General features: G+C 44.8%; 1 protein-coding gene across 3 annotated transcripts in view; it reads left to right on the top strand.

Moving 5' to 3' along the window:
* The window catches only part of AXIN1 (axin 1), a 59053-nt gene that overhangs the window by 4154 nt on the left and 32668 nt on the right, over nucleotides 1–22231 (top strand). For all 3 annotated transcript variants that reach the window (XM_057748611.1, XM_057748613.1, XM_057748612.1), the window contains exon 2: nucleotides 2544–3504. In XM_057748611.1, the coding sequence (XP_057604594.1) occupies nucleotides 2627–3504 (878 nt within the window). In that variant the 5' untranslated portion in view covers nucleotides 2544–2626. The remainder of the gene's footprint in view (nucleotides 1–2543; nucleotides 3505–22231) is intronic.

The raw sequence follows: 22231 nt of genomic DNA, 5'->3' as shown, positions 1-22231 counted from the left end.
GCCTTGAGCTGGCTGCCATGGTACCCAGGGGTGTGCCTAGGCTGTGACTGAAGGAGATTTTAAATGAGGTATCAGAGTTGTAGATTCCTTTTATGGAATCCCTTTATTGATGGTGGTTACAGGCCATTGGCCACATTCAGTGTGTGTGGGCATTTGACTCCAACCTGAATTAATGTAACTGCTCTCTGTGTGTTATGTATCTGTGTGCACACTGAATGCCTGCTGTACTTCTCCGTGGGAACCCAGAGATTTAGGTGATCGGAGCATGTTTCAGTAACAACAATAATTTGGAGAGTTGTTCGTGTGCTTCCAGGGACACCAAAGGTCTTCTGTTATTTGACAGCCAAAAACAGATGTGAAGTTTAGGAAATGTTTCTTCTGGGCTATGAAAAGAGTTTAAATGATTAGGGGGACTTGTTCACACACAAATGAAAAGTTAGTCTACTAAGACAGCACATTTTTATAATAAAGGGATAGATCTTGAATTTGCTGCTATTTCAGCACCTGTGAAGAGCTAACATTTGGTGGTGTTTTCCTTAATGTTTCCAAGTGTTGTTTTCCTTAATGTTAATAAATTAGATGTTCCTTGGTGCCCATTAGTTGCAAGACCTTGTGTTAGATGCTGTGGGCCCTGCAGAAAATGTTTAAATCAGGCTGCTACAAATCATTTACATGGAAGTAATAGGCACTTGAAGAGAAAGTGACGGAGACTTGTAATTAGCCTCCCATTAGAACACAATGACTTGGTTTTTTCTGAAGGCTGGTGAACTACAGAGTATCTCTAGCCGTAAGGCTCGGGGCACCAGGTGTGGGTCCTCTTTCCTGAGATGGTGTCTCTGACCAGAGGACACTAGACATCCTTGAACTGGTGTGGAGACAACCAAAGGTGTTCATAGCATGTTGATGGGACTCAAAAGAAGCGACTTTGCAGTTGAAGTGGTCCATAAGCAGCAGGGTATCACAGCCCATGGGCCTGGCCTTAAGAAGCAGGCTGTTCATGCCCAGGCTGAGATTGCAGCCTACCTGGTAGTTTTCGTACAGAGTTATTAGTTGCAGAACAATAATTGTGACCCATCCTCCATCTCTGGATGCTTCTGGCTGTTAGTAGCTGCTGGCAGGTGAAGTGTGTGCAGTGTGAGAATGCGGGTATGGGGGCAGATTACATGCAGGCCAGGGCCTGGACTGTGGAGAGGTGGCCGGGGAGATCCACGCCTTGTGTTTGTACCAGGTTTTAGGATTTCACTGCTTCCTCTGGCTTGTTCAGTACTCTAGGCCTTTGGACCTGTCATGCTTCTCTCCAGTCTAGGCAGACCACTTATATCCAACAGGCCAGCTTGGGAGGTGTAGCCTGAATTTGTGGGCTCAGTGACAAGGAGGACCAAAGACCATGGCAGAGTCCTGGTCTAGGACAGTCCTCCCTCGTACAAGACAGGCTCCTAGCAGCAGAAACAAAACCCATAGTCCCGTGGGTAATTTGGTTTTCATTTTGTAGAGTTGAGTCATGTGAGCTGTATGCTTCCTTAGCTGATTGTGTTTGGATTTCATTTTTTCTATACCTTCTCTGCCCCTCAGAGTACTCAATTGCCATTTGCTATCAGAAGGACACTTTCCTTTTAAGTGAGGTTTTAAAGTCGAGAGCAGCTTTCTGATGGAAGCATTTTTAAGACTGTCCATGGGACTTCCCCTAGTGGTCGAGTGCTTAGGACTTTGCGATTTCACTGCTGAGGGCCTGGGTTCAATCGCTGGTCAGGGAACTAAGATTCCACAAGCTGTGCTGTGCAGCCAAAAAAAAAAAGAAAGACTGTCCACATCATAGGCAGCATGAGAAGGCCCCTGTGCATGTGAGTGATGTCCTTTGGTCACTCACTTGAAGATGCTGAAAGCGACCCACGGTTAACTGCTCTTTTGGGCATGTTGAGACTTAGAGGAACACGTGTGTGTTTGCACACTAAGTGTGAAGTGATGGGGTAGCAGGAAGCATAGTGGCTGTGGGCCTGGAGAGTGTGGAAGAGCAGACGTGGCCACCTGCCTTCTGGTGTGTGATGTGCCATATCTGAGTATCACCGCGACCCTGTGACATTCAGATACACATCCTCGTCTTTCATGTGAGGGACTGGCTCTCACCCAGGTTTATACAGCTGGGAGGACCAGAATCACCTCTCTTTACTCTGGTCCTTCTGCCTCCCTGGAGCTTGAGGAGAGGGACTGGCCACACAGCTCTGTAGCCAGGATCGGGGGGCGGTCCCTAGGCGGCTAGTCTTTGTTCTCACAGAATGATACTTGAGGGTAGTGGCGTTCTCTGTGTTCTGGACATTCATTTCTTAGTGCCAGAGGCATTCCTATAGTTGGAAAAGTTTCCAGAAATTGTTCTAACATAGTACAACCCTTTTTGTGTGACAAAAGATTGAAAATTTAAACTGAATTTCTGGCTTTGAGTTCGAGCGGGAGGGCATCATTGCGAGTCTTGTCTTGAGAAAACCTCTGTGGTCATGTTGCCATGGACCCACCTTTCCTAATCCTTGTCCTCTTAATGGTTTCAACAGGACAGATTGATTCACTTTGGAGCCGTAAGTACTGATGTATTAGGGTGCAGCGCTCATTGTTCATTGACGCACAGAGTCCCAAAATGAATATCCAAGAGCAGGGTTTCCCCTTGGACCTCGGAGCAAGTTTCACCGAAGATGCCCCCCGACCCCCAGTGCCTGGTGAGGAGGGTGAACTGGTGTCCACGGACCCCAGGCCTGTCAGCCACAGCTTCTGCTCTGGGAAAGGTGCTGGGATTAAAGGTGAGACTTCAACAGCCACTCCGAGGCGCTCGGATCTGGACTTGGGGTACGAGCCTGAGGGCAGCGCTTCGCCCACCCCTCCGTACCTGAAGTGGGCCGAGTCTTTGCACTCCCTACTGGACGATCAAGACGGGATAAACCTGTTTAGGACTTTCCTGAAGCAGGAGGACTGTGCCGATCTCCTGGACTTCTGGTTTGCCTGCAGCGGCTTCAGAAAGCTGGAGCCCTGTGACTCGAATGAGGAGAAGAGGCTGAAGCTGGCCAGAGCTATCTACCGAAAGTACATCCTCGATAACAACGGCATTGTGTCCAGGCAGACCAAGCCAGCCACCAAGAGCTTCATCAAGGACTGCATCATGAAGCAGCAGATCGATCCCGCCATGTTCGACCAGGCCCAGACGGAAATCCAGTCCACCATGGAGGAGAACACCTACCCCTCGTTCCTCAAGTCCGATATTTATCTGGAGTACACGAGGACAGGCTCGGAGAGCCCGAAGCTCTGCAGTGACCAGAGCTCCGGGTCAGGAACAGGGAAGGGCGTACCTGGATACCTGCCCACTTTGAACGAAGATGAGGAATGGAAGTGTGACCAAGATGTAGATGAAGACGATGGCAGAGACCCTGCTCCTCCCGGCAGGCTCACGCAGAAGCTGCTCCTGGAAACGGCTGCCCCGAGGGCCTCCTCAAGTAGACGGTACAGCGAAGGCAGAGAGTTCAGGTGAGTCCGACCCGATGCCTCCGTTTCTGTGCTCACCTCCAAGGCCTGGAGAACTAGCAGGGAAAGGTCTTGCCCTTCAGCCCCAAAGTGGGTGGACTCCTGGAGCTGGGGTGAGTTGTGGTTTTAGTCTTTACTCATGATGCCTTCACATTTGTCATTCAGTGTTTTTAATGTTTGTATTTTGAGGGCAGTTTTATCAAGAACAGCCTAAAATACATGGCTTTGTAAGTCATTAGGAAAAGTGGTCATGTGACATTTAAACCTTACTCTTTAGCAGTGAGATTTGTGTCCTCTTGCACAGAAGGTGCATTTACCTGGCAGACGTAATCCTTTTGGCTTAATAAAGAGAGGAGGGATGTTTCAGTGCATCAATACATAGAGAATTCTGGATCATTGCTTTTTGCAGCTGTTTTCTAAGGTTCTTCTTAGAGGTTGGGAGGTGGTGGTGAGGAGGCTGCTGTGCTGCAGGTTCTTCGAGCGCTTTGGAAACTTCCTGTGGCTGCGGTTGTGGCTCCAGGATTGGACGTCCCCCCCAACCCCCCACCGCCAGGAAAATGAGTTGTGCTGCTGTGTTTTCAATGCCCAGCACACTGAAGTTGTGATCACAGTCTTTGCACGTGGGCACGTACACAGCTTTGGAGGTGAGGAGTGGTGCTCTCCAGAAGTTGTTGCCACTTTGGAAACCAGTTTCTTCGTTCTCTTTTCTGTGGTTATTGGAAGTTTATTTGGTCTCGAGCTGGAGCCTGTTGCTGATGTTATTGGGCACTTCTGTTCTCGCTCATTTCCCTGTAGCTGGTCCTGGATACTCCTGCCTGTGCAGCTTTGAAAGCCTGGAATTCCTGCGGCCCTGCTGATTTAATCAAGAGTCTGCAGACACTTCCCCAGGTGCTGGGGCTCTCCCGTGGAGTTAATAAAAGTACAGATCACTTCTTTAGGCTTACTGTGGCAGAGAAATCGGTCACTTGCTAGCAAATACAGGATTAAATATTTTTAAAGTTTAAATGTCCTTTACTTTAAGTAATGTGATTGAAGATACACTGTTTAGGTAATTTTTGTGCTCCTTTTGCTCACTGTCTTTAAACCTTATTGAGTTCGCAATCTTTTGGGGACAGCATATACTATAAAATTATCCTGATAAGTAAGGCTAGTAACTGACACATTTTTTAAAACCTGATCTGACAGTTTTCATATTTGATTAGAACAGTTTAAAAATGGGGTTAAATTTGAGGCCTGGGCTGCAGGGAAAAACAAATTGAGCTTAATTCTGATTTCTAATTTTAGAAATTCCTGTGTGCCACCCCTCCCCCAACCAGCCAGTCTGCACACTTTTCAGTTCTTGGTCGGGGGTCAGTCGTAGCAGCAGCTTTGCTTTTTCTCTCTTTGGTTTACTCTGTTTGTAATAAGTAACCTTTACTATCATATTAATAGATTATGTTGGCTCTGGCTGTCTAACAGCATTCAGCTGTAAGGACTCTGGCACAGGTTCGCTTTTAGCTTGCCTCTCATGGGGCTGCTGGTGGCCACTGGAGCCTGGCGCTCACGAGTCCTGCCTACGCTAGGACCCCATCCCGCTGGGGGCAGCCTGTGTGGTTGTGCGGGTGGACCGTCCCCCATGTCAGGGTCATTGTTCATCAGCATTAACAGAATATGGAGTCCAGCACATTCTACTTGCTCTGCAAGGGTGTGCAGTTAGGATGCATTAGGTTGAAAGTCACAGAAAATCCAGCCCACCCCGGCTTTAACAGTGAAAGGGATTGGTTGGCTCAGATAAGTGAAAAGTCCATAGGCAGGCCCAGCTTCAGATGTGGTTTGATTCAGACTCCAGCCATTTCTCTTTTAAATACCTGATTTTTTTTTAAAAGGACAGTTTTAGGTTACCAGCAAAATTGAGAGGAAAGTACAGAGGTTTCCCATATACTCCTGCCTGATACATGCACAGCCTCCCCCACTATCAGCATCCCCCACCAAAGTGGTCATTTGTTACAACTGATGAGCCTACATCCTAATCACCCACAGTCCATAGCTTACATTAGGGTTCCCTCTCGGTGGTGTACGTTCTGTGGGTTTGGACAAGTATATAATGACATGTAGCTATCATCATAGTACCATACAGGGTAGTTTCCTCTGTGCTCTGCCTGTTCATCCTTTCCAGCCCCCAGCCGGAAACCACCGATCTTTTTATTCTCTTATAGTTTTGCCTTTTCCAGAATGCCATGTAGTTGGAAGTATGCGGTATGTAGCCTGTTCATGTTAGCTTTTTTCACTTAGTAATATGCTTTTAAGGTTTCTCAGTGTCTTTTTGTGGCTTGATAGCTCGTGTCTTTTTGTGGCTCGATAGCTCGTTTCTTTTTCTTTTTCTTTTTTTAATTGTCCTTGGCAGCCTTTTCTTTCTTTTAAAAAAAATTTTTTTTAATTTATTTATTTGATTTCACCGGGTGTTAGTTGTGGCTCGCCAGCTCCTTATTTGCAGCATACATGTGGGATCTAGTTCCCTGACCTGGGATTGAACCTGGGCCTCCTGCATTGGGAGCATGGAATCTTTACCACTGCTCCACCAGAGAAGTTCCTTCATTTAGTCCCTTCATTTCTTTTTAGCACTGAATAATAATCCACTGTCTGGATGGACTACAGTTTACTTATCCATTCACCTGCTGAAGGACATCCTCATTGTTCCAATTTTCGGCAGTTATGACTAAAGCTGCAATAAACACCTGTGTGCAGGTTTTTGTGTGGACATGAGTTTTCATCTCCCTTGGGTAAAACATCAAGGAGCAGTATTGCTAGATTGTATGGTGAGATCACATTCAGTTTTGTGAGAAACTGTCCCTTTTTCTTTTTTTTAAATATGTTTATTTATTTATTGGGTGCATTGGGTCTTCTTGCTGTGCACAGGTTTTCTCTAGTTGCAGTGAGCTGGGGCTACTTTTCATTGTGTTGTGCAGGCTTCTCATTGTAGTGGCTCCTCTTGTTGCAGAGATTGGGCTCTAGGTGTGCGGGCTTCAGTAGTTGTGGCACGTGGGCTCAATAGTTGTGGCTCGAGGGCTCTAGAGCATAGGCTCAGTAGTTGTGGCACATGGGCTTAGTTGCTCCATGGCATGTGAGATCTTCCCCGCCCAGGGGTTGAACCTGTGTCCCTTGCATTGGCAGGCAGATTCTTAACCACTGCGCCACCAGGGAAGCCCCCCCCCCCCCCCCCCGTCCCTTTTCTGAATGCTTCTTTGCCTCTGCCTTCCCGTGCCAGCTTTGCTCTCAGATTGGCTCCCTTATTTTGTAAACAAATGCTTCCCGTTGAAGGAAAGTCCCACAGTTTGCCCTGAGTGGCTGGGGATGCTGTGTGCCAATGTGTCCTGCCCACTCCAGCATAATCATTGTGCAAGGGCTGAGGCTCTGCTGCTGGGCTTACACCAAAGAGGGCCAACCCAGAAGAAAAGTGGGGAGCCCCACCCAGACAGCATCACCATTCTCCAACAGGGAGAGTGGTCCTTCAGGGGAAGATTAGGGTTAACGAGGGAGGGAGAAGGAGAATGGGTACTGCATAGGCAGCTAGTGAATGCCTACTGCCAGGAGGAGTGGGGCGGGAACCTCCGCTCAAGGGATGCATTTCCTATAGCAGCAGGTGCCTCTCTCAGCATGAATTCTGCTTGGAGGAGTGTGTCAGCCACGAGGCTCCTCCGATCCTGCTTACTGGTGTCACCCAGGCTCCTTTTCCCTGGCGGGAGGCCTGAACAGCAGTCCTCATTGGCTTCATGTGTGCTCACACGGCTGTTTTTCATATCACTGACTTGAGAGACAGTAAATGAGCCTTTTAAATGGGTCTTTGTCAAAACTGAGAAAACAGGGATGCCCCTGGCTTTTATCCTAGTCACCTGGGGTCATTTTGAGCCTTGGGCTGAGGAGTCACAAAATTCCTTGCTGCTCTCCTGTTTTCTGTGTGGGAGACCTTCCCAGTCTCTACTGCCCGTTGTCAGTGGAACTTTGAGCATAACTTTGGTTGGTTCATACCCACCATTTAAATTTGATGTGAATTGGCAGAGGGTCCTCTGATGACGTGGGCGTTTTGGCTACTGATTTACTTAATGATTTGGCCTGGGGACCCAGGGTCTGTAAGACGTTAGCAGGCTCAGAAGCTAGCCTGGCCTCCAGGGGCTGTGCTTGGCCTGGTTGGTCAGGCATGAGTCCGGCCATCTTCAGCCCTTCCACCACCTGCACTTCGCGATCGCCACTGGTTTTCTGTCTCTCTCTCTTTTTTATTGAAGTATAGTTCATTTACAGTGTTGTCTTATTTTCTGCTGTACAGCAGAGTGACTCAGTTATATATGTGCTCTTTTTTATATTCTTTTCCATTATGGTTTATCTCAGGATATTGAATATAGTTCCCTGTACTCTATAGTAGGACCTTGTTTATATCGCTGCTGGTTTTAGTGTCTAACAGCAACAAATGCTTTTCATTTCTCTTCACTACCTTCCTCACTGGTTGAGAAGTTCCCCGAGGACAGAGTCTCAACTGCTATTTCCTTACATCTTCCTGGGGGGCCAGCCAGTGAGGCACTCTTGGTCAGGGCTGGTAATCGTGGCCTGCCTCCATTGGGAGCATGGAGTCTTACCCACTGGACCACCAGGGAAGTCCCGTGTGCTTGTAGTCACTCTTAAGTGTGGGGCAGGACGCTTGGGAAGAGAGTGTGGCCCTGCTGCCAGTCGCTTGTCAACTTCTAGGTGTGTGACGTGTCCAACTGGATGAATTCCTTCAACTGAACAGATGATCTCAAGGTTGGTGATTGGAGATGTTTTTAGACAGGCCTTAGTGTGCAGCTGTGGGGCTCTCAAGACAGGAGTTAACAGGGAATTCCCTGGCGGTCCAGTGGGTAGGACTCCATGCTCTCACTGAGGGCCTGGGTTCAGTGCCTAGTTGGGGAACTAAGATCCCACAGGCTGTGTGGTGCGACCGAAAAAACAAAAAGACAGGAGTTTACAAATCTTTCCATTCACCTTGCTGGCAGGATGGGAAGAACGTTAAGCTCAGTGGTTTGACTTAAAGGTCCCTCACTTGATGACTTTTCCACAGGCTGTGTCTTCTGGGTGAGCTTTCTCTTGGTTGTGTGTTGGTGGGAAAGTTGCTTCACCTCTCTGAACTTTTCTGTAATATAGGGAGGATGAAGGAAGGGCCTGCCCAGTGAGGTTGTCAGGGATGTCCCGTGAGCTGACCCCTGGTGGTGTGTGCACACAGTAGGTGCCCAGGGAGTTTCAGATCCTTTTGTGGTTCTTCATCATTACCTGAACTCAGTGGTCTGCTAGATGTTGGCGAAATTCGCACTTGGGTTACAAATGATTTCAAAGTAGTGAACGACACATTCCGATTTTAATAATCATATTTCCTGAGAGGGAAGCATATTAATTCCCCACCCCAAACCTGCTCCTTTCATGGCCATCCTTGCCTCCAGAAGTGGCACCACCATCTACCAGGTCAACCTGGACCACCCGATTCCCCGCCCAAATGTGCATTGAACCCCTCGGCTTCTTGCTCTCTGCACTCTGGCTCCCACCATCCCATCCTGGCCCACCACAGATCCTTCTGGGTGAGTCTCTGCCTCAGTCTCTTCTCCCCACAGTGCCCAAAGGGATCTTTTCTAGGTGCAGGTCTGAGTACGCTCTTCTTTCTTTCACAACACGGAAGAAAGAAGAGCTTTCTTCCCACTGCCCCTGGACTCCAGCCCAGGCTCCGGTGACACAGCGTGTCCACGGGGGCCCCTGTCATAGTACCAACACACTGTGTGCATTTTACATGCCTCTCAGTGGGGGGAGGCTGGCTAGTAAAAGGTTCTAAACTAGTTACAGGAGAGTCAAAAAATATTTTTTCGCTGCTTTAGTCATATAAAACTCTGTGGTCTTTGATGACAGGTTTCAACAAAGTCCACGAAAGTGCAGTTAGCCATCAGACTGAAGAATTCTGGAATAGAGAGCCCCCTTTGTCTGGGGCTGTGCGTCGGTGGGTTTATGAAAGGGAAGTGCCTGCAAAGACCTCGGCCTGTGAGCCCCATGCCTTCCGTGGCTCTGCTGCGCAGCGCTGGGTCGGGGAGGCTGGGCTGGCGGCCGTGTGCATCTGTCCTGTGCTGCCAGGGGATCAGCCCGTTCTCAGGTTTGTGCACCAGTTAGTGTCACAGAGATGAGAATTTGATTCATACTCACTGGCTCTGTTAATCTCTTCTAGAATCCTGACTTCATTTGCACCAGTTTACGTGCAGTCATTAGAAATAATGGAATTTGGCCAAGTAGTGGTTGTTCAGTTAGGAAAGGAGGGCGGTCTAATAATTCTTTCTTCATTCCACCTTGAGGCCCAGTATGTGTGTGTGTATGTCTGTGTAAGAAAATCATGGCTTTATTTTTCCCCCATGTCACATCAGTACAAATGCACATTTTTGAGAACCACTCAGGGTCCTCTCAGAGCCCATTAATTCCAAAAAGCGTTTGATCTGGAGAAGCAACTCAGTAATCTCTTTAGTCCCATCCTGGAACTCAGGCTGGCCATCTGACTTTGTGAAAATGAACACAGTCTTCACAGGCCTTGCACAGGGCCTCGTGCATGTAAGGGCTTCAGCCTCACCCATCCTCACCCCTCCCCTGGGTGGATTACAGCCTCAGCCCCGATCCTTCTCAGAACTGGTGAAAACCCTTTGTGGCAACTGGACTCAGCTTTTTTGTTTGGACCAAACTCCCCCAGTTGTTTTTTTTTTGTTTTTTTTTTTATTGGCTGTGTTGGGTCTTTGTTGCTGCATACAGGCTTTCTCTAGTTGCTTGAGCAGGGGCTACTCTTCATTGTGGTGCGCAGGCTCCTCACTGTAGTGGCTTCTCTTGTTGTGGAACACAGGCTCTAGGCGTGTGGGCTTCAGTAGTTGCGGCACACAGGCTCAATAGTTGTGGCTCATGGGCTCTAGAGCACAGGCTCAGTAGTTGTGGTGCACGGGCTTAGTTGCTCCATGGCACTTGGAATCTTCCCAGAGCAGGGCTCGAACCTGTGTCCCCTGTGTTAGCAGGTGGATTCTTAACCACTGCGCCACCTAGGAAGTACTAAACTCCCCCAGTTTTGATGGATAGAGGTGAGCCTGTGTGGTGTGGCTGGATGGGCACCCTCCTCAGCCCCCAGCAGCAGGAGGCTCCCATTCCCTGGCCCTTGCTCATCCAACCTTGTGCCCTTTGAATCATTTACATGCTTTCATCTGGTAATGACCCTCTCTGGATCACTGGCTCATTTTTAGTCTGTAGGGCCGGTGTCTTCTCTTGAACAAATATTTAAAAATAATCATAAAGAATGTTGCTTGCAGCATTGCTTGTAATAGCTAGCAGTTAGAGTAACTTGAATGTCTAATAGCAGGATGGGTGCACGGGGGTTTTTTTTTCTGTATGGTTGGAGAACATAGGCTTTCTATTTTCTTCTTTTTGTTTTTCTACATTTCCAAATTCCTATAAAACATATATCTTTTGTAATTAAAAAGTATATTATTAAAATATATATAAAAATATATCAAAAGATCTGAATTATATGCAGTTTTTCAAAAGCATATTTTTTCTTTTAAAAGGATGCTTAGTGTTTCCTTTTAGTATAATCTTTGTAATGTTTGCACTACTATATCTTTTTTAGGGGGGGGCTGTGCTGAGTGTGGCATGCAGGATCTTAGTTCCCTGACCAGGGAATCAAACCGTGCATTTAAAAGGGGAGTCTTAACCACTGGACCACCAGGAAGGTTCCTAAACCAGTATTTTAATTAATTTTAATTTTTATTAAAAAAATGGAGAGGGGAAAATTCAAATAATGCTAAAAGGCTGAAACTAAATTTAGCAGTCTCATGACCCCCTGGGCTTTCCAGGATGGCCACTTCCAACTGTGTCTTACCCTTGTGTATTGGTCAGCTCCAGCTGCCACCACAAAATATAATAGACTTGGGGGTTAAACCACACACATTTATTCCTCATGGTTCTGGAGGCTGGAGGTCACAGACCAAGGCACCAGCAAGTTAGGTTTCATTCTATTCTTCTCGTGGTTTGCTCACGTGGCCTTTCCTCAGTGTGTCTGTGTGGAGAGAGACAGCTCCCCAGTACCTCCTCTGGGAAAGGCAATGATCCTTTCCCAGATCAGGGCCCCACTTTTATGACTTCATTTAACCATGTGACTTCCTAAGAGGCCCCATCTCCAAATACAGCCACACTGAGGGGTGAGGGCCTCCACATCAGATCCCAGGGGCCGTCCATCACACCCCATTTCTGAGAGATGTGCTTATACTGCTGTCCGTGGGGCACCTGCCCTGAGACAGACTCTGTGGGTGCTCTCCTTTCCACCCAACCTGGTCTGATTATTAACACATTCTGGGTTTGGTTTACATCCATATTTGGTGTTTTCATGGCTGAGCCAAGTGGGCCAAGCATTTTCTTTGTTGTGCCATTTTGTGTGTGTATCTGTGTTTTAAAGTTATAGTTATTGCATTTTTTCACTTGATTAGATATTTGACTTTCTGACATAAATCTTCCCTTATGCTGCATCGGCTTAAAAAGTGCCTGCAAGAATACTTCTATTTACTTTTCTCATTTTGGATCCCATTTTATTTATTTGTTGGACTATTTGGAATGATCCTTTAAATTTTAAGTCTCTTTTCCTCCTGTTTTCCATTTCTTTTTGTTGTGTTTTCAGCTCTGTCCACTAAATTTCTCCTGCTTTTGTTTTCCAAATATATACTCTGCAAAGAAGAAATCATCCTGTTTTTTGGTTCATGGATCAGCATTTAAAAATCTTTCAGGTGTTGACTTAAAACAATATAACAGCCAGTTATTTTACAAGGAAATGGGTTTATTGCAAAGAATTGCAGTTTTGGGACATGCAGTCTATAGGGTGCCACAGGCAAGTCCAGAGAACAAAGGAGAGGCACTTCTTTTATAGAGGAGAAGGAGGAGTTGGGAGGGGCTGTTCTAAACAAAGAGCCCATTGGAGGAAACTGGGAGTTCAAAGTGCAGTGGCTTTTCATTGGCTGAGCTGTTGCCAGGCCAAGAGAAATTCTTTCTCCCTCCTGCTGGGTGATAGAGTAGTAACCTTCATGTTGAAGATGCTAAGGTATTTCTCTTCCTGTTGAGTATGCAATTGATGATTATAGGGTGTAAGGGCTCCCTCTTCTGGCCTCCCAACTCCATTTTATTTTATTTATTTTAATTTTTATTTAAAAAGAAATTTTTTTTTCGACTGTGCCACATGGCTTGTAGAATTTTAGTTTCCTGACCACGGACTGAACCTTGGCAGTGAGAGCACAGAGTCTTAACCGCTGGACCACCAGGGAATTCCCCCAACTCCATTTTATTTTATTTATTTTTAAAATTTATTTATTTATGGGTCTTCTTTGCTGCGCATGGGCTTTCTCTAATTGCAGCGAGCAGGGGCTACTCTTAATTGTGGTGCATGGGCTCTTCGTTACGGTGGCTTCTCTTATTGCGGAGCACAGGCTCTAGGCATGTGGGCTTCAGTAGTTGTGGCACACGGGCTTAGTTTCTCCGTGGCATGTGGATCTTCCTAGAGCAGGGATCGAACCCATGTCCCCTGCATTGGCAGGTGGATTCTTAACCACTGTGCCACCTAGGAAGTACCCCCCCAACTCCATTTTAAGTGCAGTTTCTGTGTATTAACTTTCACGTTAGCATCATGCCGCCAACCCACCCCTCAGTAGGGAGACATGGTGGGTTATTGCCAAGAAGTCCTGCATATATGTGGGAGAAAGACTACTCCTTTTTCCTGTGATTATAGAGCTAGGCCTAGTTTTCAAAACTTATTTTAAATATGAAAAAGAATTCTTTGGGAAGAAGTCAGTGAAGGAAAAGGAGATGTGGAGCACTGCTGTTTAGAGAAGATCTAATATGATGACCATACAATATGTAATTTGTAGATGGTAACATTGTGGAAGGATTCTTTCATTTTTAATGAGAGTTCTCTTTGGGATGCCTTGAGATCACTCAGTGGATAAAAATTATATGCATACATATAACTTGTCAGGAGCACATTTGTTCTTTGTGTTAAGCTTGCCTGAATTAGGCATAGCTGAAGGGTTGGTGTCTTCGGGAAGACGTGGGTGCTATATCTCATTCTTGTGTAACTCTTGGATTTCTTACTGAATCTTCTTGAGGACTGTTTGTTCATCTTGGGACAGTTGATCCCTATCCTGGCAATGAATCTGTGAAACTGAATAAAGGAAACCCCATTTAAAGTCTGGAGTCTGGAGGCCAGGAGAGGAGCTCTAAGCCCTACACTCCACCTCAGTTAGAGACCCTGCAGGAAGAGAGATACCTTGCATTCCCAGAAGGAAGGTGTCTACTTTGCTGCCCTGCAGGAGGAAGGAAGAGTTCTCCTTGCCCAGCACCAAGCCCAGCCTGGGGAGCCCTCATAGCTCAGCCAATGGGAATTGATCACCACCCAGAACTCTGGCTTTCCTCCAAGGGGCTGTGGTTCAAAACACCCGTCTCGGCTTCCTCCTTTTCTCTGTGAAGTAATGCTCCTCTCCTTTGTCTGCTACACGTGCCTATAATTATTGGTATAGCATGGTGGTCCCGAATTGCAATTCTCTACTATTACCGAATAAACCAATTTTGGTGGTAAAATAACTGGATGTTCTCAGCAGACTATTATGATCGGTGTTTTGGAGAACAGAAAGGGGCTCAAGGACAGTGGGCCACATATGACCAAGAAAAGCTGTCAGAGAAGACCGGAAAAGATGAATCTGTGTGGCCCAAATATAGTTGCCCCTTTGAAAGGAGAATTAACAGAAATAACAGATTCATTCGTTTATTGAGTGTCCTCCATGTGCCACATACTCTTCTAGAAGCTGGAGATTCACTAGTGAACAAAGCAGGCAAAAATCCCTCTGATTGTGGAGGTAATGCTTTAACAGGGAGAGATCCAAGATGAGAAAGCAAGTAAAACAGTGAGCGTTTCAGATGGTGCAGTTTAAGTTGAGGCGGAGAGAGGGTTGCAGTTTTAACAAGAGTGGCCAGAGAGGGTCTCATTCTGGAAGGTGACTTTTGAGAAAAACCTGAAGAAGGTGAGAGTACAAATTGTGTACCTGGAGGAAGTTGAGGGCAGAGCAAGTAAGGAAGAGGGGGTGAGGGGTGAGTGATGGGAGAAGAGCGCAGAGAGGTGACTTGGCATTTCTGAGACTGGGTTAGAAAAGCCACTGCGGCTTCTGCTTTGGTCTCTCTCAGATTGCCAGTGCATTGATGGTATTGGAGCTGTGAGTCTTGTTGCGACCCCCAGTGAGTGCACGTAGATAGAGACAAGAAGGGGTCCAGCGGCTCTCCACTGTAAGGGTTGCAGAGACCTGGCAGTCAGGTTGGAGGAAACCAGTGGGGTATGGGGTCTTGGAGACCAAATGAAGAAAGTGCGCCAAGAAAGATGGGATGAGTAGCTGTTGGCGCTGCTGGTAGGTGACATGAGATGGGGGCTGGTGTCGTTATGTCTAGCAACCTGGAGATTATTGGGGACCCTGAGTTGTGGTGGTGGGAGATGGTAAAAGCACATTGAAATGGCTTTCAGATTTAGCTTTAAACAGCTCAGAGCCCTTTGAGAAGGACTGTGTCTTAGTCTTATTTGTCCTTGGTTTAAGATACTGTCTTGCAGGTCTGCTCTTGATAAATACATACTGAATGAAATTACTTGAGCTGTTAGAAAATACCTGCAAGATGTGTGAAATCCACCGGCCCGTGCTGTTGAGCACGGCATTGGTGTCCCTGTCCTGGGACCCTGTTCTTTATTAAGGAAGTGGCTATTTCCCTTGTGGTTTATGTCACAGCCAGGAGTGGCCTCTGCATTGGTTTTACCCTTTTGGTCTCCGACCTTTGATAAAGAAATCTAGTTTAAAAAAAATCAGATCAAGTGAGAAATTCTATCTGATTCCTTTTATTAAGGATTCAGAAACAAGCTATGGCTTATGTGTTTCAGTATGCCACTAGCATTGAATGTTGAGGCTGCATTTATTGGTTGAAATCTCCCACTCTGAATGTGGATTTGTCTTTTGTTGTTTTTTCTGTCAAGTTTTGCTTTGTGTTTTGCATAGTTTACATGCATGCACATTTAGAGTTGTTAAGTGTTCCTTGTAGGTTGATCTGTTTATTATTGTAACATCTCTTTATATCTAATGCTTTTTGCTTTAAAATCTACTTTGTCCAATATTGGTATAGCTACCCCAACTTTCTCTTATTAGTATTTGCATGATTTATGTAACCTTTTATTTATTTATTGAGTTGTAGTTGACATACGTTATGTTAGTTTCAGGGTACACCATAACGATTTGATACTTGTATATAGTGTGAAATGCTCACCACAGTCTAGTTAACATCTGTTTTCCATATGTAGTTACAAATTTTTTTTTTATTGTGAAGAGACTTCAGTCTTTTTTCCCACACTGCACAGCTTGTGGGATTTTACCCCGACCAGGGATCAAACTCAGGCCCTCAGTGGTAAGAGTGCAGAGTCCTAATCACTGGACTGCCGTGGAATTCTGAAATTTTCTTAATTCTTTTTTTTTTTAATTTATTTATTTTAATTTTTATTTATTGGCTGGGTTGGGTCTTTGTTACTGCCAGCGGCCTTTCTCTACTTGTAGCGAGTGGAGGCTACTCTTCCTTGTGGTGCACGGGCTTCTCATTGTGGTGGCTTCTCTTGTTGCAGAGCATGGGCCCTAGGCACTCGGGCTTCATAGTTGCAGCACATGGGCTCATTAGTTGTGGCTCATGGGCTTTAGAGTGCAGGCTCAGTAGTTGTGGCACACGGGCTTAGTTGCTCCTTGGCATGTGGGATCTTCCCAGACCAGGAGGCAAACCCTGTTCCCTGCATTGGCAGGTGGATTCTTAACCACTGTGCTACCAGGGAATCCCCTGAATTCTTTTTTTTTAAGATTGTTTTTTCATATAGACCGTTTTAAAAGTCTCTGTTGAATTTGTTACAATATTGCTCCTGTTTTATGTTTTTTGGTTTTTTGGCCACAAAGCATGTGGGGTCCTAGCCTCCTGACAGGAGATCAGACCTGCACCCGCTGCGTTGAAAGGCAAAGTCCCAACCACTGGACTGCCAGGGAAGTCCCAATTCTCTGTATTCTTATATTTATTTCTCTTATAAGCTGGATACGGATAGTTTTTTTAAAAATCCAGATTATCTACTCTTAATTGGCATGTTTAGTTAATTTATATTAAATACATAATAATTACCAATATATTTGGATTTAAAGCTGTCTCTTAGTATTTATGTTGTATTTGTTCCTCCTCTTTCTCCTTTCTTGTTTTCTTTTGGATTAAACATTTTTTATTATTCATATTCCCTCCTCTGTTAGCTTGTTCTAGATTTATGTACAATTGCTTTTTGAGTGGTTACTCTAGAGATTACAACATGCATCCCTGACCTATTTGAGTGTAATGTAAGTTGGTTCTTTTATCATTTATCAGAGAATGCAAAGACTAAAGGTTAAACTAACACCAACTAGGTACCCCCCCCATTGCTTTTTTTGCAGTTGTTTATTTTCTTCGTATGTGTATTTTTTACTTTTTTTAAATAAGTGTATTTATTTATTTGTTTATTTATTTGCTGCATTTGGTCTTCATTGTGGTGCACAGGCACATCATTGGAGTGGCTTCTCCTGTTGCAGAGCATGGGCTCTAGGTGCCCGGGCTTCAGTAGTTGCGGCACACAGGAGTTGTGGCTCACGGTCTCTAGAGCACGGGCTCAATAGTTGTGGCTCACGGGCTTAGTTGCTCCGAGGCATGTGGGATCTTCCTGGAGCAGGGATCAAACCCATGTCTCCGGCACTGACAGGCAGATTCTTTTTTTTTTTTTTTTTTTTTTTAGATTTTATTCTTCAGAGATTTTATTGTTTTTTTAATTTTATTTTATTTTACTGGCTGTGTTGGGTCTTTTCTGCTGTGCACAGGCTTTCTTTAGTTGCGGTGAGTGGGGCTACTCTTCATTGTGGTGCACAGGCTTCTCATTGCTGTGGCTTCTCTTGTTGCGGAGCACGGGCTCCAGGCGCGTGGGCTTCAGTAGTCGCAGCACATGGGCTCAATAGTTGTGGCTCATGGGCTCTAAAGCACAGGCTCAATAGTTGTGGCACACGGGCTTAGCCGCTCCGCGGCATGTGGTATCCTCCCGGAGCAGGGAACCAGTGTCCCCTGCGTTGGCAGGCGGATTCCCAACCACTGCGCCACCTAGGAAGCCCGACAGGCAGATTCTTAACCACTGTGCCACCTAGGAAGTCCCTGTACGTGTATTTTAAATTCCATAAGACATGATCATTATTTGTATACAGTAAATAATCATTTTTTAATTGAAGTATAGTTGATTTACAATGTTGTGTTAGTTTCTGATGTACAGCAAAGTGATTCAGTTTGATTATATATATATGTACAATATAATATTATTTTTTATTATAGTTTGTTACAAGATATTGAATATAGTTCCCTGTGCCATACAGTAGGATCTTGTTGTTTATTTTATATATAGTGGTGTGTATCTGTTAATCCCAAACTCCTAACTTATTCCTCCCTTCCCCTTCCCCCTTTGGTAACCATAAGTTTGTTTTCTATGTCTATGTCTCTGTTTCTGTTTTGTAAATAAATTCATTTGTATCATCTTTTATATTCCATGTATAAATGATATCATATGATATTTGTCTTTGTCCGACTTCACTTAGTATGATAATCTCTACATCTATCCATGTTGCTGTAAATGACATTTCATTCTTTTTTTTATGGCTGAGTAGTATTCCATTGTATATATGTACCACATCTTCTTTATCCATTCACCTGTTGATGGACATTTATGTTGCTTCCATGTAAATAGTGCTTCAATGAACATTGAATTGTATGTATCTTTTTTTTTTTGAAATAAATTTATTTATTTATTGGCTGTGTTGGGTCTTTGTTGCTGCACACGGGCTTCTCTGGATGTGGGGTGTCTTTTTTGGTGAGTTCCAGTGTCTTTCTGTCGTTGATTGTTCAGTAGTTAGTTGTAATTCTGGTGCTCTTGCAAGAGGGAGTGAGCGCATGTCCTCCTACTCCGCCATCTTAATCCTATCTCCCCGGGCTTTCTCTAGTTGTGGTGAGCAGGGGCTACTCTTCGTTGTGGTGCGTGGGCTTCTCATTGCAGTGGCTTCTCTTATTGTGGAGCATGGCCTCTAGGCATGCAGGCTTCAGTAATTGCAGCATGTGGACTCAGTAGTTGTGGCTTGTGAGCTCTAGAGCACAGGCTTAGTAGTTGTGGTGCACAGGCTTAGTTGTTCTGCGACACATGGGATCTTTCCACACCAGGGCTTGAACCCATGTCCCCTGCATTGGCAGGCAGATTCTTAACCACTGCACCAGCAGGGAAGCCCTGTGTATCTTTTTTAAAATTAATTAATTATTCATTTGGCTGTGCCAGGTCTTAATTGCAACATGTGGGCTCTTCGTTCTGGCATGCATGATCTTTTAGTTCCGGTGTGTAGAATCTAGTTCCCTGAGCAGGGATCGAATCCGGGCCCCTGCATTGAAAGCGAGGAGTCTTAACCACTGGACCACCAGGGACATCCCTATCGTTTTGAATTAGATTCTTCTCCAAATATATGCCCAGGAGTGGGATTGCAGGCTTATATGGTAGTTCTAGTTTTAGTTTTTTAAGGAACCTGCATACTGTGGCTGCACCAATTTACATTCCCACCAACAGTGTAGGAGGGTTCCCTTTTCTCCACACCCTCTCCAGCACTTATTATTTGTAGACTTTTTGATGATGGCCATTCTGACTGGTGAGAGGTGATACCTCATTGTGTCTTTTTTTTTTTTAAGATTTATTTTTACTCATTCATTCATTCATTTAGGTGGCCGTGCTGGGTCTTAGTTGTGGCACTCGGGATCTTTTAGTTGCAGCATGCAGGATCTAGTTCCCTGACCAGGGATCGAATCCAGGCCCCCTGCACTGGGAGTGTGGAGTCTTACCCACTGCAATGAAGTCCCTTCATTGTAGTTTTGATTTGCATTTCTCTATTACTTAGCGATGTTGACCATCTTTTCATGTCTCTGTTGGCCATCCATCTGTGTGTCTTCTTTGGAGAAATGTCTATTTAGGTCTTCTGCCCATTTTCTGATTGGTGTTTTGTTTTGTTTTAGTACTGAGTTGTAGTAATCATTTAGATTTACTCAAATCTTTACCCTTTCCATTTCTTTTTATTTGTTCCTGCTTCCTTATGCTCCCATTTGGGATTATTTTTCTTCTACATGTGTAACTCTATTTATTAATAGCATTTCTTTTGGTGTAGATTTGCAGGTGATGAATCCTGTTTTCGACAGCCTGAGAATGTTTTTATTTCACTTTAAGTTTGAAGCGTGCTTTTGATGGGCATAGAACCTGAGGTTGGCAGTTTCCTTTCAGTGGTTTATAGGTGCCCCTCCTTTGTCTTCTGGACGCCACTGTTGCTGTGAGGTCAGTTGTAAGTCTTACTGTTGCACCGTCCAAGGTAATTTGCCATTTTGTGGTGCCGCTGTTAAGATTTTCTTCTGTGTCTTTAGTAAAACTACTGAAGTTTTACTATCATGTCTGTTTATCTTGCTTGGGGTTTGAAGTACTCTTTGAATCTCTGGCTTGATGATTTTCATGAATTTTGGGAAGTTCTTAGTTATTAGCTCTTCAGATATTGCTTCTGCTCTATTCTCTCTTTCTCCTCTCCTTTTGGGATTCCAGTTACTCATGTGACAGACCTTTCTCCTTTTTAAACCTTTTCAGTAGTTTGTCTGTTTTTTTCCTCACCATGTTTCAGTATGTATATTTTCCAGACCTAGGTACCATTCACTAATTTCTCTTCAGTTGTGTGTAGTCTGCTATTAGGCCTATCAGTGGAGTTCTTAACTCCATTTGTTATACTTTTCAGTTTTAGTGTTCATTTGAATTTTTTTTTTTTTAATATTCAGTTCCCTGCTGAAGCTCTCCATCTTGTCTTTTTTTTTTTTTAATATTATTTATTTACTGGCTGCGTTGGGTCTTTGTTGCTGCACATGGGCTTTCTCTAGTTGCGGATAGAGGGGGCTCCACTTCATTGTGGTGCATAGGCTTCTCATTGTTGTGGCTTCTCTTGTTGTGGAGCACAGGCTCTAGGCGCGTGGGCTTCAGTAGTTGCGGCACACAGCCTCAATAGTTGTGGCACATGGGCTTAGTTGCTCTATGGTGTGTGGGATCTTCCTGGAGCCAGGGTTTGAACCTGTGTCCCCTGCATTGGCAGGCGGATTCTTAACCACTGAGCCACCTAGGAAGTCCCTCCATCTTGTCTTTTAACTTACTGAACATATTAATCAAATATATATTAATGTCCTATAATTTTAAACTAGGGGTATTTTGTGGTTATATTTCTATTGTCTGTTTTTCTCTTGTTCTTGAGTCAGTTGGTTCCGTTCCCTAGTATGCTGGGCAGTTTTTATTGAACACCAGGCATTGTATATAAAAATTGAGAGGTCATTTGAAGTTCCTGATCAGATTTTTCTCCGGTGAGGGCTTACTTTTGTTTCTAATTGGCCTCTAGTTAGAAGGACCCATCAATTTAATCCAGGAAGCAATCTGATTGGAACACTGGGCTTCAGTCTTCTGGCAGGCTGGTTTATTTCAGGTTAATCCCTTCTCCTAGGATGTAGCCCGTTGGGGTCCTGACTGAAGGCCTGAGGTCTTCACGAGGGCCCACATCTTTTTGGTGCACTTGGGACACCCACTTAAGAATTCTGGAATTCGCACATTCTCAGCCTGGAAGTTATTGCTTGAGAACCTCAAGGAGAAAAATGGGACCATATGTTTGACTTGCCTGTCTGTTTTCCTTTTTTCTCTCATGTTTTGGCCCCTTAAGAGACCTCATTTCCTTGGTAGCTCTCTGGTGCCTTAAAACAGATGAAAACACTTCTGTCTGTTTTCCTAATTGTCCTTGCAGGTGGTGAGTGTGCATCAAGCTAGTCTGCCTTGCACGCCAAAATCCAAGGCTCACGTTATTTTGTATATCAGCTGTTTACTTAGAGCTTGATTTAGATGAGCCTTTTTTTTAGGTAGTTCTGTTGTGTGGTTTTAAAAGTCAGGAAAGTCTGTGAAGAGATAAGTGCTGATAGGCGTCCCTGTTTCTCTGGACCTGCCTTAAGCTGCCTCTGGGCAGAGAGGCTGTCCTGCCTGTGCATATCAGCGGAAATCAGAGTAAATGCTCCACGGCTTACACAACTCAAGCGTTCTTCAAGATCCAAACACCCACCCCATTTGCCCTCTCAGTACTGTCTAAAGGTAAATAATCTGAATAACTCTGTGTCCTTCCAAAGTGTCTTTAAGCATATAGAAATTAATATGAACATAGTCATACTTTAAAATGGCTAATACATTTTAAAGTAGGGATTTTCTTTTGAGAAACTTACATGACCTAAAAAATTAGGTCCATCGCACAGAATATGATATATGTTGAGTATAAACTCTAGATGTATTGCATATATATTCATTTTTCAAGTGTAAAAATGACTTTACTAATTACTATAAACATTTTTAGGGTTTTCTTTGTGCTTTGGATTTTATTGCTTTCATCCATCTAAGTATTGTTGCCCTGTTCCCCATGTGACAAAGCTGACTAGGTGGATGAGTGGCGACATTCATTGTTGGCTAAGAGTGTGAACTTAATGAACTGGCCTAAATGAGAGACAGACTCAGGGCCCTGGTGGATAGAACATTACCCAG

This window comes from Hippopotamus amphibius, chromosome 9, assembly GCF_030028045.1.
Source record: "Hippopotamus amphibius kiboko isolate mHipAmp2 chromosome 9, mHipAmp2.hap2, whole genome shotgun sequence".
In the NCBI taxonomy this organism is placed as follows: domain Eukaryota; kingdom Metazoa; phylum Chordata; class Mammalia; order Artiodactyla; family Hippopotamidae; genus Hippopotamus; species Hippopotamus amphibius.
Note: the sequence above shows the minus strand (reverse complement) of the source record. Positions and strands in the feature narration are given on the sequence as shown.